The sequence below is a fragment of the Tetrao urogallus genome (assembly GCF_951394365.1).
Source record: "Tetrao urogallus genome assembly, chromosome: 2".
In the NCBI taxonomy this organism is placed as follows: domain Eukaryota; kingdom Metazoa; phylum Chordata; class Aves; order Galliformes; family Phasianidae; genus Tetrao; species Tetrao urogallus.
The window spans coordinates 18225161-18240030 of NC_136814.1; the positions used below are offsets into that span (position 1 = coordinate 18225161).

Sequence of the window (14870 nt, forward strand, 5' to 3'; positions counted from 1 at the left end):
ATTAATTCACTTGCTGAATTATTCATTTCCTTATTTTATGAATTAATCGGTATCTTGGCAGTTTTGTAACTTGACATCTTTGTGTACAGCAAACCAGGCAGGGGTATGACGGCATCTTATACTGTTCACTAGTCTCTAAAGGAGGAAATTTCCATAAGGTGACAAAAGTGTCACTGGAGAATGACAAACCATACTCTTAATTTAATTTCTTGTGTGCTCTTCGCTTATTCACTTGACATTACTAGTGACTTTGCATATGTTACACCTAAATATAATTAAATGCCCTTTTCCCATAGACTTGAGATGTTTAATTAGTGTTTTCAAAGTCATTTGTCCCTGTTGCTTTCAACCTTTCCCACACTGTGACCTCATTTGACAATATATTTCCTTCCCATTGGCACACAGCATGTAATTTTATGCCTGCTCAGGAGAAAGGCAGGATTCAGACATTCTGTCTTTAAAAGGCAGCAAGATTATTCAGCTGTTTGAATTCAAGTCTAACCTACACATTCCCAGAGGAGCCACCAATTTTAAACACAGAAACAAAACGCGCATGCTGTTGCTAAGGGCAAAACTGTTATTAGGTGCCGATTGATTACTGCAACAAAATAAAACGGAAGACACCAGAACTTGTCAGGACAAGTTAAATACGGGTTATGTGAAAATCCAACCAGAGATTTTCTAGGGGTTATAATCTGAGGCAATTCCAGTTTAGAATGAAGCCTCTCTGTCTCTCTTTGTGCTCAGTCCTAGACGGTCTTTAAAGACCACCACAAACAGATCAAAACTCAAACCTCTTATACTTTCAGCAGGGCTTGTATACTTGCACCAGTACTTCTGCTCTTGACCATCTGCCTGGTAAAGTAGCTGCTGCATAAAAATAAATGTAAAGGGCTGCTGCTGAGGCAAGTTTCTCTCAGGTGTGACAAAAGACATTCTGCGGTGCTCCTCTCAGTGTGCTTTTCTTCGTATTTGGATTTCGTGTTGAGGGACATGGTTTAGTGAGTACTATTGGCGATAGGTGGATGGTTGGACTGGATCATCTTGAAGGTCTTTCCCGACCTCGGTGATTCTGCGATCCCTTCTCCTGGCCCAAGGGGAACAGTGGTGAGGCTGGGGGCAGCTGTCAGCGCTATACTGACGTTACCTAGTCACCCTCAGTGCTGCTGCTACCAGGACACCTCAGCGTCCAGAGATGGAACAGAAATTGGTGGGCGTTACATCCAACCAAGAGCCACGGTGCAAGAATTCAGATTATGAGATCGAGTCAGCGCCTCAACGCGCCTACCTTCAGAGACGGGGCGGCTGAGAAGCCGGCTTTTCCTCTCAACCAAGTAGTCAGGCACCTCTCGCATGCCGATTACTGCATAACGACTTGGCCCCGAGGTGAAAACTCCGCCTGGAGCGGCTGAGTGCCCTCCGCACCACGCAGCGGGCGAGAAGCACCAGCACCCTCATAGGGGCGCCCGAGCCACCTCTCCAACGGCTGCCAGCGTCACGTGACGGCCGTCGCCGGGGGGGGGGGGGGGCACTCGGCTCCGCGCATGCGCCTTGCGCGGGACCGCGCGGCTCCGGCTGCGAGGGAAGGCGGCGACCGCTTCCGGGTCGGGCGGCGCGGCGGCACCATGTCGTGCGCCCTCGTCCCCTTCGGCCGCTTCCAGGATCTGGAGGCGGCCCGCGACTTCCTGTGCCCGCACCGCCGCCAAGGCAGCGCCGTAGCCGGCGGGGAGAGCGGTGAGTCCGGCTTGCCGCTGGAGGGGGATCTGGGGTTCGGCTCCGCGTGCGGGGCTCGGTGGGGCGGCAGCCCGGCTGTGCTGAGGATACAGCCTGCCGAGGAAGGTGCCGGCTGGGCGTGCCACGTCTGCAGGCTCTGCTGTCACACTGCCGGGCGCTTCTGGTGCCCGTCCGACCTGCCGCACTCGTCTCCGTCCTGTGGGGTGTGAGTGAAGCTCGTCAGGCACTGCGCGTCTCCGGCTTCACCGTGGAAGTTTGCGGTGTCCTACTTAAAGGAGTGCAGCTCTCAGAGGGTTCTGTTAAAGTGCGCATGTCTGAGATCGCAATGCGCGCTGTGAGCGTGCTAAAGAGTTAGTTTGGTGGCTCCGACGAGAACAAAAGTCACGAAGCAACTGGTCAGGAGCTGGAGACCGGGTTTGTGTTGCACGGGGCAATCCACATCATGGAATGGATTTGGTTGGAAGAGATCACCCGGCCCCATCCCCAGTCGTCGGCAGGGCTGTCCCCCCAGTTCAGGCTGCATGAGGGCAGCCTGGCCTGGAGCACCTCCAGGGATGGGGTATCACAGCTCTGTGGGCAATGCCAGGGCCTCACCGCCCTCTGAGTGAAAAATGACTGCCTGAAATTTAGTCTGAAAAAGCCAAGCTCGCTGTGTTCCCACAGAATGACTGCAGATCCAAACCCAGGGCTCAGAGCAGAGTGACAGAGATGCGATATGGCATTGACTGTGTGTTGCTGTGCGTGGCTGCTTTTGTTCTCATTTGAGCCACCAAACTAACTTTAGCACAGTCTTTGGGCTTTCTGGCAACAGAGTGGAAGGAATGCATTTGAAGAAGCTGTTTGGGATCCTTCTTAAGTTCTCTCATCTATGAACTGAGCTATGAGGGAATGCTGAGATGCTTATTTGAAAAAATCTTAAATTTGAAAAAATCTTTGTAGGAGATCAGAAGGGGCAAGGCAGCACAGAGATTGTGAAAATGTAAAAATACACTAACTAATTTACTGCTGAATCTTGTTGGCTTCTTTTTTGTGTTTATGGTTGAATTTAATACACTCTATTGTCGAAATGCACGTGGAAAGAAGGAATTGGGGAATAATTTTATGTAGCTCGTCTCGATTGTTGTGCATCTTTGATTATTCAAAACTCCCAATAGAAAGCAGTAATGTTCTACTACCATGCTTCTCATTTTAATCCTATGGTACTCTGAAAAATGCACACAGATTCTGCATGGCTCATCTCTTAGTGTCAGTGGTATCTAAAGGATTCTGGAACTGTTAGCACCCTGTTAAAGTGTCTGTTGGATACTGAAGATAAAAGCTGAGGATTGTGTTTGTGTTTCTAAAGGTGCGTGTTGAAAGAAATTCAAGTATTTCTCTATCATTTGATAATACATGCAAGACTGATGGGTGTAAAGGAACTTCTGGATGCTTCTGTTGATGTGGATTCATCAAATGGCAGCTGTAAAGAGAGGAGGCGTTTTGTCTGTTGTAGAAGCACAAAAAATGATAGCAGCATTGAGATTGCATGTTCTAGAATGTGCTGTTCATCCTCTTTAATGAGTAAACTGTATTTGGGGCTATTTTTGTATTTGCTTATTTAGTCATCAAGGCTGAGTATCAAAACTGAGCGTTTCTCAAAGTACCATTCATTTAGACTTATTCACATCTTTTGGATTGGTAGCTGTAATTTTTTTTTTATACTGCAGCTATTGGCTCTAAGCGAGTTAGAGTCCTCAAAGCGACTTTAATTAAAGCACACAAACACGCCATGTTGGAGCACAATGTCTCAGTGCATTCATTTTTGATCAGGTGGAGCACTGTTATAATTTGGAGAGGGGTCATGTTAAAAACGAGCAAGTTGTGTAAGTATCTTAAGTGAGGGGAAAAAAGAAATGGATTTGGCTGTGTGGAATGGGAGGTTCCTTTCCCTTTACATTTGTTTCGGAGATCATAGAAATCACTGTTATTGTTTCTTGCTGCCTGCTTTCCTGCCACTCTGCAGTCTAAGCAACTGAGTCACTGAGCTGTGAGGATGTTTGGAAACGTGTTATGCTGGGTGAGATGGTGTAGGTAATGCCGTCACTGCTGCTCCTGAGGTCTTGTACTCTGAGTTGCTGTTTTTGTCTCTTCCTTTATTCTTTACACCTACATATTAATCCAGTCATTTTTCTTAGTCAGTAGCTGAGTTGCGTGGCAGATCAGAAAAGCACCTAAGGTTTCCTATAGTGATTATAATTTGAGGAATTTATCTACAGCTTATTTAAAGTGATGTCAGGGATCACTGTTCTACCAGATGCTGAACTGAAACAAATTTACAGCACATTAGTGATGTAGCCAGGTGGGCCTGATGCTAGGTAGGATTTAGGGTTATCGACATGAAGTAAAACCAAAAATTCAGTACTTGCCTGATGTGCAGATAGTCGTAGCTCATAAATGTGTTTATGTCCCGTTACACAAATGACATTCTTCCCCTCCCAAATCATTTCTCCTTGGGAGCTCCCAGGTGACGATGCTTGCATGTAGTACTAAGCAGGTAACTTCAGGGTGGTACACGGCTCAGCCTACAACATTAAAATGCTGATGCTTACTTTGGGTGGGGCTGGGCATGAGACTGAGGGGGATGTTTTGACCTTGGTAGATGATGTCTAGAGCCAAGAGGTATCACTTCTCTGCCCCTTTGTACAATAAGAATGAAAGATAACCTTGGTAGAGGAGCTCTTCTCCAAAACCCCACAGTGTTAAATTGACAGCATCCTGAAAAGCATTCTTCAGCCCCATTCCTTGAAACCACATATTTGGAACTGTGCTTAACACACTTGGCTTTATCTAGACTAACTAATTTGATTCAGAAATTCAGAAAGCCAGACTTTTTATTTCAGAGCTTCAAACAAGGTTAAAAAAATGCATTACAAAATTAATTTCTAGCTGGCATTTGGCTATGGGATTCTTAAGTGCATCTGTATGCCTCTTATTCAATTTGGTATTTTCCTGTTGAAGAGTCTCTTGATAAACTTTTTTGTATTGCCTCTTTAATTAGATCCTCGCTCTCCGGATTGTGTTGTATACACTTAAGGTTCTTTTCTTTCCATTCCTGTAAGATATAAAAAAGGATAATGCCTTCATTATGTTTCATATGTAAAGTACATTCTGAGATGCAGGGCAGATGAAAAGATGGGCTCTCAACTCACGTGGTAAAGTGATGTCAGAGTACTTTGTCCAAACATCCTTCACACCGGTTGGTGTTCTTATTTGTTTTGTTCTGGTTGTTTTTCTGTTTTTACTGCTGTAACATCTTTAGTGGATAGCTTTCCTTCTTTCTCGTTGTGACTGATAACTGGAGCTGCTTGCAATTGAAAAAGGAAGCACGATGTTTTATGTGTCATCAGTTTCATTTCTTTCCAGTGTTGTATTGTTTCACAACGTTTCCTTCCTGTTGTGCTACCTCCAACTTTGTTTTTCGATAATCTATGACTGTAAACCATGGAAATTTGCAGCATTATTTGAAAAAGCTATGTAGTATGGGACCATTTTAAATCATGTTTGTTTTTTTTGGATTAAAGCAGTTAAGAGATTCTTTCTCCCTTAGATGGTCACAAGAAATGCATTAGCTGGTTTTTGTTTCTCTTTGGATTAGTGGGCAAATTTAATTTGAATGCCATCTTTTTTTCTTTTTCATTTCTTTTAAGATAAGAACAGTACAGATCTGCAAAAGGGCTTCCTAGTAATGCTGTCAAAGCAGCCCAGTATGTCTGACAGTCTCCAGTCAGGGGGAGTTTGGGAAGAAATGCCCCATGATTACTGAATGGCAGAAAGTTGTAAAATTATTTGTAAATAAGTCCTTGGCTTGAAGAGAAAAGAAGCTGATATTTCTGCCCATGTGAAATCCAGGCATAGAACAAATTGGTGCATGACTTGGTTTTATATGCAAGTAGGATGTATGTGTTACATTTCTACATGATGCAGCTTGAGACTTTATGGACTAAAATCTAAAACCATGTTGAAGACAATATTCTGTCTTGAACACTTTATTCAAATCTATCTCATTTAAAAAAAGAAAAACAAACAAAAAGCCAACAAACTTTTTTCAGTCATATATCCACATATATAGGGGTGGTCTGATCACCGTAGCTTTGGGGCCCAGTTTTCAACACATGTTCTCTGTCTTCTTCTGAGGGATATTTTGTGATGCATTACCACTAGTGAGTAATGCTGTGCTGTGGTTGAAGTATTACAGGTGTGCCCCCCTGCTGGTTCTCTCTCCATTATTTCTGAGATGAATCACTTGTTTAATACTCTGCTTCACTCGCCATTTCAGTTGCATTGCATAGGTGAAGTTCTTGATACGGATAGAGGCACCGTTTTTCCAGAATTCATGCCTGGAAGGATGGAAAGAATGCATACAGGGGCTTGAGAAATGTGCATCATTAAAGTACATGGGGCAGTCTGTGTAATACTGGGTGGATACAAAGGAGTAAGCTTGTAATGGCTGTAAGCTGGAGGACATGCTGGCCTTACGGAGCAGGTCACAGCTGCGAGAGATCTTTGCAGCATCACCAGTGGGATGATGCCTCACTATTACCTCATGTTTTCCCGTCTGTCTGGATTTCTGAGCTATCTAGTTTCATCTGAAAGATGATGACAACACTTATAGTACAGCTGTGCGCATAAAGGCTGCAGGAATTGTAGCGGTGAGGGTTTTATGGTGGGTGTTGAGTCTCAGCATTGATGTGGCAGAGTTCTGGTGGAATAGTTGGTCTGTTCTGTGCTCTGGGGATTGAATTGGCCCTGATGGTGCTTCATGGAAGTGGTTTTGACTCTCTGGACTGTGATGCACTGACAGTTTTCTTTCCTGCATGAATTATATAGAAAGGAGATAATTTTGAGATAATAAACGCAAATGGAAATAGAATTTGGTTAGCTAGCTTAAACTAAATATTGACGTGGTTTCTGTTTTCTTCTTGCAGCTTATATTCAAAATGCCGTAATTCTCCTTTATCTATTTGTACACTGGGAAGTCATAAAGCCTCATCTTGTATTTGAGCTTGTCTGTTGTTGTTACGCAGGTAGACCTCTTGAGATAACTGCGCAGCCAGCTCTGTATTGGCGATGATGCAGTAAGCTGGCTGACTCACCCGTCTCATAGATGGTGGAGAGGTTTCAATTTTAACAAAGGTTACTCATGTATTAGTTGTTTGGTCATACACAGTCTTGTGAAACATCTCAGCAGCGTTGGTGGAATGCTTCTTTCTTAATCGAAAATATTTTTAGAGTTGTTTTTCTTCATTAATGGTACAGAAGCTTAAAAAATCTGCCTAAGTAGAGTATAGATTTCAATTTCTGTTTTGTTTTCTAGCTTGACTTTGTTGTTAAAGTAGCCAGAGGTTTTTAGAGAAATAGAGTGTTCTTGGTATAAACATTCTTGTTCATGCTGTTTGGTCATCCAAAATGTCTGAACCTTTCTTGATTAAAGCTAAATTTAAACTAGGTTGAGATGAGATGCTTTAACTTGTTAAGGTCCAATGCAGCCATGACATCAGTTAATGAAGCTCTTAGAAGAACTCCTCAGAAAATGCTTGAAGTCTAAAGAAACCTGAAGCAGTAACATCAATACATCAATTTCTGTACTTTTTTTTAAAGCTATCACAGTGATAAGCTTGTAGTCTTATTGAAGCTTTCAGTGATGGTGGTGGTTCAGAATTGTGTTAAACCTGCTCACTGCAGGAACTGTACATCTTTTACTATTTAGTGCCTGTGTGCAACTAACCTTTGGATCTTCAGTTCCCATCAAATGCAGCATTTTTAAATGAAAGATTTTCAAATGTTGTTACAAAAGACCAATGCCTCATCCTTGGTAAGACAGCTGAGAAGTAGGCTTCTTCCTACAAATTGCAATTTTCTCAGCTTATTTGAGCTATTTTGTAAGCTTGTAGTTTCCCTGAGGTTTCTGAATGATGTAACTGAAACCGATTGGTGTCTTGTTAACTTTCCCCTGCACTGTTTTGCCAAGAGGTGAATAGGCAGTGCCAGTGTGCTCCTTTTCCCTGTGGAGGCTGTAGCTTCAGCTTTGCTTCTTTGGGAGCAGTTGAATCTGTGTTGTCCTGGCCGTGGAGATTCTGTTATCAGAGGTGAATTTCCTTGCACACAGTCATTTCCTGTCAAAATGGACTTACCTTGCTACCGGCTTGTCCTGCAATTGACTGAAAAACAAACCAAAAACGCCAATATGGAAAGGAAGATAATTTTTCATACAAAATTATTTAACAAAATTTTTCATACGTGGTTCTTATGATTTGCAGGGCTTCTGACCTCGTCAGTATGATGCTCAAAGGCACAGATGTGAATCCTTGAAGGGATCAGACAGCGTCCTGTCTCCTTACTTTCTCTTTAGCTACCTGCTAATATGTACAGGATTGTACTTTTGCTGTCTTTGAAGTAGTAACAATTTTGAATAAAGCTAAAGCTTGGTTTTTACAGAAAGGTCTTAGGTCTTCATAGCTCCTGTTGTTTTAGCTTGCTGAAACAAACTAGGAGTTTATCATGGCTCTCCTGAAAGAACTGTGGAGAAATTGAGAGAAGGCTAAAGTGGCTGAATGATTTGTTCAGTAAAGTGCAGAGGCCCTGCTGAAGGATGTGTTGCACAAGGCGCCGTAAGCTGTTACAGCCCAGAGCTCTGCACACAGTCTGTCAGGTGCTGCTGCACCTGTTTCTAATCTGTACTTAGGTTACATCTTGATTTTGTTGGCTTTTTTTTACTCTTTCAGAGATTTAAAGTGAAGATAAATAGGAAGAAATCCAGCTCTGCCTCTTCATGTTGTTTTTTCTTTTTTTTTTTTCCCTGCAGAGCTTGTTTAGTATCTACTACTAATAAAGTTACAATGCATTGGTGGAGAAAGGAAAACAACTGCCAGTAATCCACTTTGTGTTTTTTCTTGCTTATGTCATATTCATGTGAGTGGTTTTTTTTGTCTGTTTAAAGCAGGTAAACCAACAAACTGGGAAGATGGTGGCTGGGGAGCCTGGGATGAAGCAGAATTACCAGAACCTGTAAGTTCATATGCATGAGTTCTAGGTCTCTGCATTTCAATCTCATTTTCCCTTGCAGTTACTGTGGAGGCACAAATTCAGGCATCTACTCTCAGAATCTAGGTGACTCTCAGAAAAACTGTTTCATAGCATATGCATATGCATTTAAAAATATCGTGGTAAGAATAAACACCAAACTAAAACATTCTTCTGTGAATTGCAGGAGAGCTTCCTTGAGTATGTAACTGTTGTGGTAGAGGAATGCATTGTAAGGTGTAAGTAATTCCAGTACTTAAAGTGCATTATTCCTGATTTTGAGGAATAAATAAGAGAACTGATATGATCTTTTAGAACCGGTCTAAAAACTCGAGTGTACCTACCTGGAAATGGGTACATTCCTTCATTGCTGTCTGTTTTTTCATTGCTTTGATCGGGTCACATCCCTCATTCTTCTCTTACTGCTTGCCATTCCAATATGTAACTAATATTAGGAAGTGCAATTACCAGAAATCTAAAAACAGTGATGTAAGCTGATGTAATTACATGCTGTGTCCTCTGTGTCAGCTTTAATGGTTTGCAGCTGCCTGTGTGGTTAGGGGATGACAGTCCAAAATATTTGTGGGGAATGAGGAATGCTGGAAATGCATCTGATTTGGATAAAAGTGAAAGAGTAAAGTGGTTTTAAAAAAAAAAAAAAAAAAAGTGTAGATTTTAATTTTACTTGGAACAAGTGCCTGAAATTAGCTTTTGAGGGAAAAAAGGAGAGTAGTTAAATTTATTTAGATACGGTGGCAAGGAAGAAAAAGTATTTCTATACTTTGCTCTTAGTAGCTGTCTGAATGGTGTCTTTTGGGGGCCTGGGCATGGCAGTGAAGTTATGGTCATCAACTAGTCTTAAGTGTAGACTTTGAAATCCTGAACCACTGATGTAAATATCTTTCTACTAGTCATACAGTACTCTCTTTATGTTGTGATGTATGGATGATATTAAAGAGGAGATGAAATTAAGCAAGCAGGATGAGGGCTGCACTGTTGCTCTTTGCAGGGAGAAAAACATCCTTCTTCCAACGAGCGTATTTGAGAATAATGCAGCTAGCCTGGGGTTGGTGTTGAGGGTGAGACTTGTAGCTGTCAGGAATGACTTGCATAAGGTGTTAGGGAGGCTGTTTCTGTATAGAAATCCTCTGCATCCGAATGAATCATCTGAAGAAAACTGCTTGATAAATTCCATGTTAGAGGTAATAGGGGAAGTTGAAGAATCCAGGCCTCGCCTTGCTAAAAAAAAAGCCCTGTTCTGTATTTATCTCAGTGTGCAGGAAGTATGCCTGAGGAGTGGGGCAGAATCTTCAATTTTTTACTTGAATGAGGAAAACTATGTTATGAGGAAAAATATGTTATTACAGCTGAGGTGAAAAGTTTGAATGAGCATGGTGTGTCCTTCGGATGAGTCAGTCCCATGCTGATGTCAGGGAATAAAAGGGAGTACAAAAACGTTCAAATAGGATAGATATTCAGCTCTCATTTCAATGAAGTGAAATTCTCAGCCACATTTTTATTACAAGTGTCATAAGCTTTTGTAATTTGGTAGATTCAGCAAGTGTAACTGAATTGTAATTGATCTTTTCCTAGAGCATTTCATAGAATCTTAGCATAACCTGAGTTTGAAAGGACCCCTAAGAATCACTGAGTCCAGCTTGTGGCTCCACACAGGACCACCCAACATCCAAACCATATGACTGAAAGCACTGTGCCAACACCCCTTGAACTCTGCCAGCTCAGCACCACAACCCCTGCCTTGAGCAGCCTGTTCCATGCCCAATGTTTCAATGTCTGAAGTATGTTTCTACATATATACTCATATGTTTTTTTTCTAGAGGAATTTCCTACTTCTTCATTTTAGGGAGTTGTAGATGAAAACAGTTCTGCATTTAATCCTCATATGTTTGTTATAATTAGTTGAGTTGGAGCTAGTTTTAACTGGGATGTGTAGCTTGTTGTGAACCATGTGGTTTGCTAGTAAATATGCTCTAAATCTTTTGCCATGTTTGAACTGTAAAAGGGAAAAGTGAAAATAAATATTACAATCCTAGCTCCCAGTGTGGTTAAGGAAAAAGTATTACTATAGAATTTGGCATCCATAAACAGACAAGAATGACATGAAAGAAAGATTCACTTGTATGAATCAAGTGATAGCGTGGACGAAGGTAGTTATCGGAGTATTTGCACTGTGCTGATGTTGACCAGATGATGGACATTCAGTGTACTGTTTATATGCACAGAGTGACTTTTTAATGCTGTGGCATTATGAAAGGAAGTGAATGTAACAGGCAACCATGAGTGTGGTCTGTCGGTTCTTCCTGCAGCTTTTCTCTGGACGAGACTTGCATTTCTTCCAAACAAATGCAGCTTCATTACTAATTTGCAGACTTGCAGATGTAATTAGTGTAAGGTTGATGCCTTTTTGTGCATCATGGTTTTTTATGCAAATTTGTGCTTTAGCAATTTGATAGGTAGTTGTGCATTCAGCAGTGGTATTGATATTAAGTCAAAGTGTAAATCTGAATCTTGCAGGTTGTGCTGTGTTTAAAAGTCACTGCATACATTAACTAAAGCTTTACTTGTAGGAAGAAGAGGAATCTACTTCTAAGAACCAGAGAAATTACTGGCTTCAAGACTGTGTGTTATCCTTATCACCAACAAATGACCTGATGGTAATAGCTAATGAGCAGAAGGCAGTCTTTTTAGTGTGTAAGTATATGTTCTGCTAAGTATGTAAGCATATAAATTTAATAGTAGTCAGGGCAAAATCTGTTTTTTCCCCCTATTTCTGGAGTTATCCTTAGGAATATGAACATTGAAGAGCCAGCTCCCATTTATCTACTTGCAATGGCCTGGTTGCTTTTGCCAATAACAATTGCAGTACATGAGTATGATATGTTGGTGATTCTTTCCCTTTACTCTGCCTTTGTAAAAACCCACCTGGAGTACTGCATTCAGCTCTGGGATCTCCGAAATAAGAAAGATATGGAGCTGTTGGAACAGGTCCAGAGGAGGGTCATGAGAATGATCAGAGGACTGGAGCACCTCTCCTGTGCATAGAAGCTGAGAGAGCTGGGATTGTTAAGCCTGGAGAAGAAGAAAGATCTGGGGATACCTTACAGTAGCCTTCTGTTACCTAAAGGGAACCTGCAATAAAAATGTACAGGGACTCCTTATGGGGGAGTACAGTGGCAGGCCAAGGAGTAATGGCTTTAAAAGAAAGGAGTTAGGTAGTTAGACGGATTGCATTAATACGCTGCAAGTGTTACTCTCTGAATAGCTATGTGATCTAAAACCCATGCAGGTTAGTTGCTAATTTTTCAAAGAAAATAGGGCAGCAGTGGTCCTCAGAAAGTTCCTATTGCATCAAGAATAAGGAGATGATTTAGCTTATCTGCTGGAGGGTGCTGCTGAACTGCTCAGCAGTAACTATACCACACAGTGGCCAGAAGTGTCCTTGTGTCTTAAACTTTAGGCGTCAATCAAATGCCACACAGTGCTAGTTTTCTTAGTTGTCCATCTGCAACTGGAAGTTGATGAAACAAAGTGTCAGTTGTAATAGCACTCTAAATAGGAAAGTGTTGTGTTTTCTAGCACTATGCTGATTAAAACTTGCCAGCCTTAGTGTAGGGTTTTCATGTTCTCAGGGTTAGAACTAAAATTTTGTTATTTATTTAAGCTTCAGCGATCATCCCAAAAGAAGTTTGCATTAATTGAACCTTTTAAAATTTAATGAAGTGGGTATTACTATATGTATTACTGTATGTAATTTTTTGAACAAAAAATGGTCATTTCATGATGATTTTAATAGTATATTGGATGTGGCTCTGGGCAGCCTGGTCTAGTGGTTGGTGACCCTGCACATAGCAGGGGGGTTGAAACTTGATGATTATTATGGTCCTTTTCAACCCAGGCCATTCTATGATTGTTCTATGCAAGTTTGTACAAAGGTACGAGTTTTTTAGAAAAGTCAGTAAAAATAATATTCTTTTTAGTCTTCAAGGTATATGTAACTTGTGGTTAATCTAAGTGTATGTAACTCGTGGTTAATCTAAGTGTGATAAGATGTATTTTATGAAAGAGCTATTAGGAATAGACTTCTGTGAGATGTAAGACATTACAGTTTTATAGATGGCATCTATTTTTAATCATAGCTAAATGGAAGCAGAGTGACAAGGGAAAAGAAGAAATGCAGTATGCTGTTGGCTGGAGTGGCTGTCTGAGTGTTGAAGAAGGGTAGGTGTTGGAATGCAGTTGTGATTAAAACATTGTTTTTCTATTTAAGAATTAACAATTTGTAATGTCAGCTTTGTTTTTTGCTTTTGTCCAAGTGCATTTATGTTTTGAAAACAGAAACAGAGTAACCTGGGTGAGCTTTGCGAAGGTCACTACTCATGGGTACTGTGTCTCAGGACATGCTCATATAAATTAGGAGGAATTCTGTCAGTGCAGTTTAATGTATTTGCATGTAAATTAGAAATCAAATCTGGGTTTTCAAGCTTTATATAAGTACTAGGAGAATGTTTTTTGAAAATCTGCTTTTCAAGTAGAGGTGGAATTTTGGTAGGGGATGTTGCTACTGGAAGTGTATGAAATTGTTCCAGAAATAATTCTTTCCATTTTCAAAATCTCAAGTAAATGTGAAGATCTCTTTGGTTAAGAAGTCAGTCCAAATTACAAGCTGTGAGCAACATTCATGTGCTTTTTCTGTGTTCATCTTTTCAGATGCATTGAATTTCATCTGTCTGTGACCTCTACAGTAAATAGCCTGTTACCAGTTTTTGTCACTTTTTGAAATGGTTTTGGTGCTCTAAGTCATTTAGAACAGTTAGAAAATTTGCCTTGAAATACATTTGGTATTTATACAAAATTTCTGCTAGATCTGTCTTCAAATAACCAGACTGACACTTTCTGGAATCTCCCATATGGAGTAGGATTTGGATTTCATTATCAAGTTTGCAGTCTTGAGTTGTCTGCATTTGAGTATGCCTGTTGGCTTCAGCCTTCTGTTATGCTCCAGGAGGTGCTGAATTAATCAGCCATTTTCCAATCTGTATGATAAGCCTGCTGCTGCAGTGAATTTGAACTATTTTGTAACGTGTCCCTTCAGGGCTTTTCCCCATTCTACCACTGAAATTACTATGTCATCTTCTACTCTAAACGAACAAACTGCACAACAAATGAACAAACCCCTCTGTTCAGAGACTTAGTACTGTTCTTTGAGATCCGTTGTGGAATGGGTGGCTTTCTTTAGATAGACACAGCTAAATTTGTTACAGCTTGATTTAAGGTTTGCAAGTGTTTCCTGTAGGTGAGGGTTCTATTTCTGTGGAGGTGTCAGTAGGACAGTCTCTGCCAGATTGTCTAAAGCCTTGTGGTGTTTTTTGCCCAGAGCTGTCTTTAACTGATACTGTTGTGAGGCAGCTAAGCTTTCCTCTTAAAGATGAGGTTTCACTGAAATGGATATTAAGTTGTGATTATATTACAATTCATGTCAAACTTGTGTTTAGGATTTTTTTAATATAATTTTCTAGCCTGGTTATTTAATTACTCCTTGGGGAATGGAGGTGGTCTGAAATGCAAATAATCCGCAGTACTGGAAGCTTTTATGCTTCAAATGCTGTTCAGGATGTAATCTTGAATTTATATGGTATTCCATAAAATCTTTGTACTTCTTCTGTATCCCTAGACTGTGTAAAGCTTTCTGTTGTAGAAACAGCTAAGTAATTTTTGATTTGAGATATTGAAGCCTGCTCCTCTGCTTGCCTTCTGCGTGCTGTGCCTGCCATGCTCAGTTTCCGTTACTTGGGAACACCAAGTTACTTCCTGAAATGTTATCAAGTTGTAATGATGAATACAATGGATGTAAAAATCTATTTGGTTCCATAATGTATTTCAGAACTGTGTTTTTGAGAAGTGTGGTCCAGGTGTAGTATTTGTTTTTTTAAGCAGCGAGTCTTTACTGAGAGTACTGGCGGAATGATCAGTCTTGAGTGATGAAGGAGAACAATAACAAGGTGTAATAGGCACTCACTGCAATCTGTTCAGGTACTTATATGACCTTGTAATTCAAA

The 14870-nt window shown here is 41.0% G+C and overlaps 1 protein-coding gene across 2 annotated transcripts in view; it reads left to right on the forward strand.

Annotated features, from left to right (window-relative positions):
* Positions 1–1625: 1625 nt before the first annotated feature.
* RAB3GAP2 (RAB3 GTPase activating non-catalytic protein subunit 2) overlaps positions 1626–14870 on the forward strand; it is a gene marked incomplete at both ends in the record, with an annotated part of 39497 nt that continues 26252 nt past the window's right edge. Inside the window, 4 exons of one of the 2 annotated variants that reach the window (XM_079532935.1) lie at positions 1626–1734; positions 8711–8778; positions 11382–11505; positions 12951–13032. In XM_079532935.1, the coding sequence (XP_079389061.1) occupies positions 1626–1734; positions 8711–8778; positions 11382–11505; positions 12951–13032 (383 nt within the window). The remainder of the gene's footprint in view (positions 1735–8710; positions 8779–11381; positions 11506–12950; positions 13033–14870) is intronic. The other variant, XM_079532936.1, reaches the window with a different exon arrangement.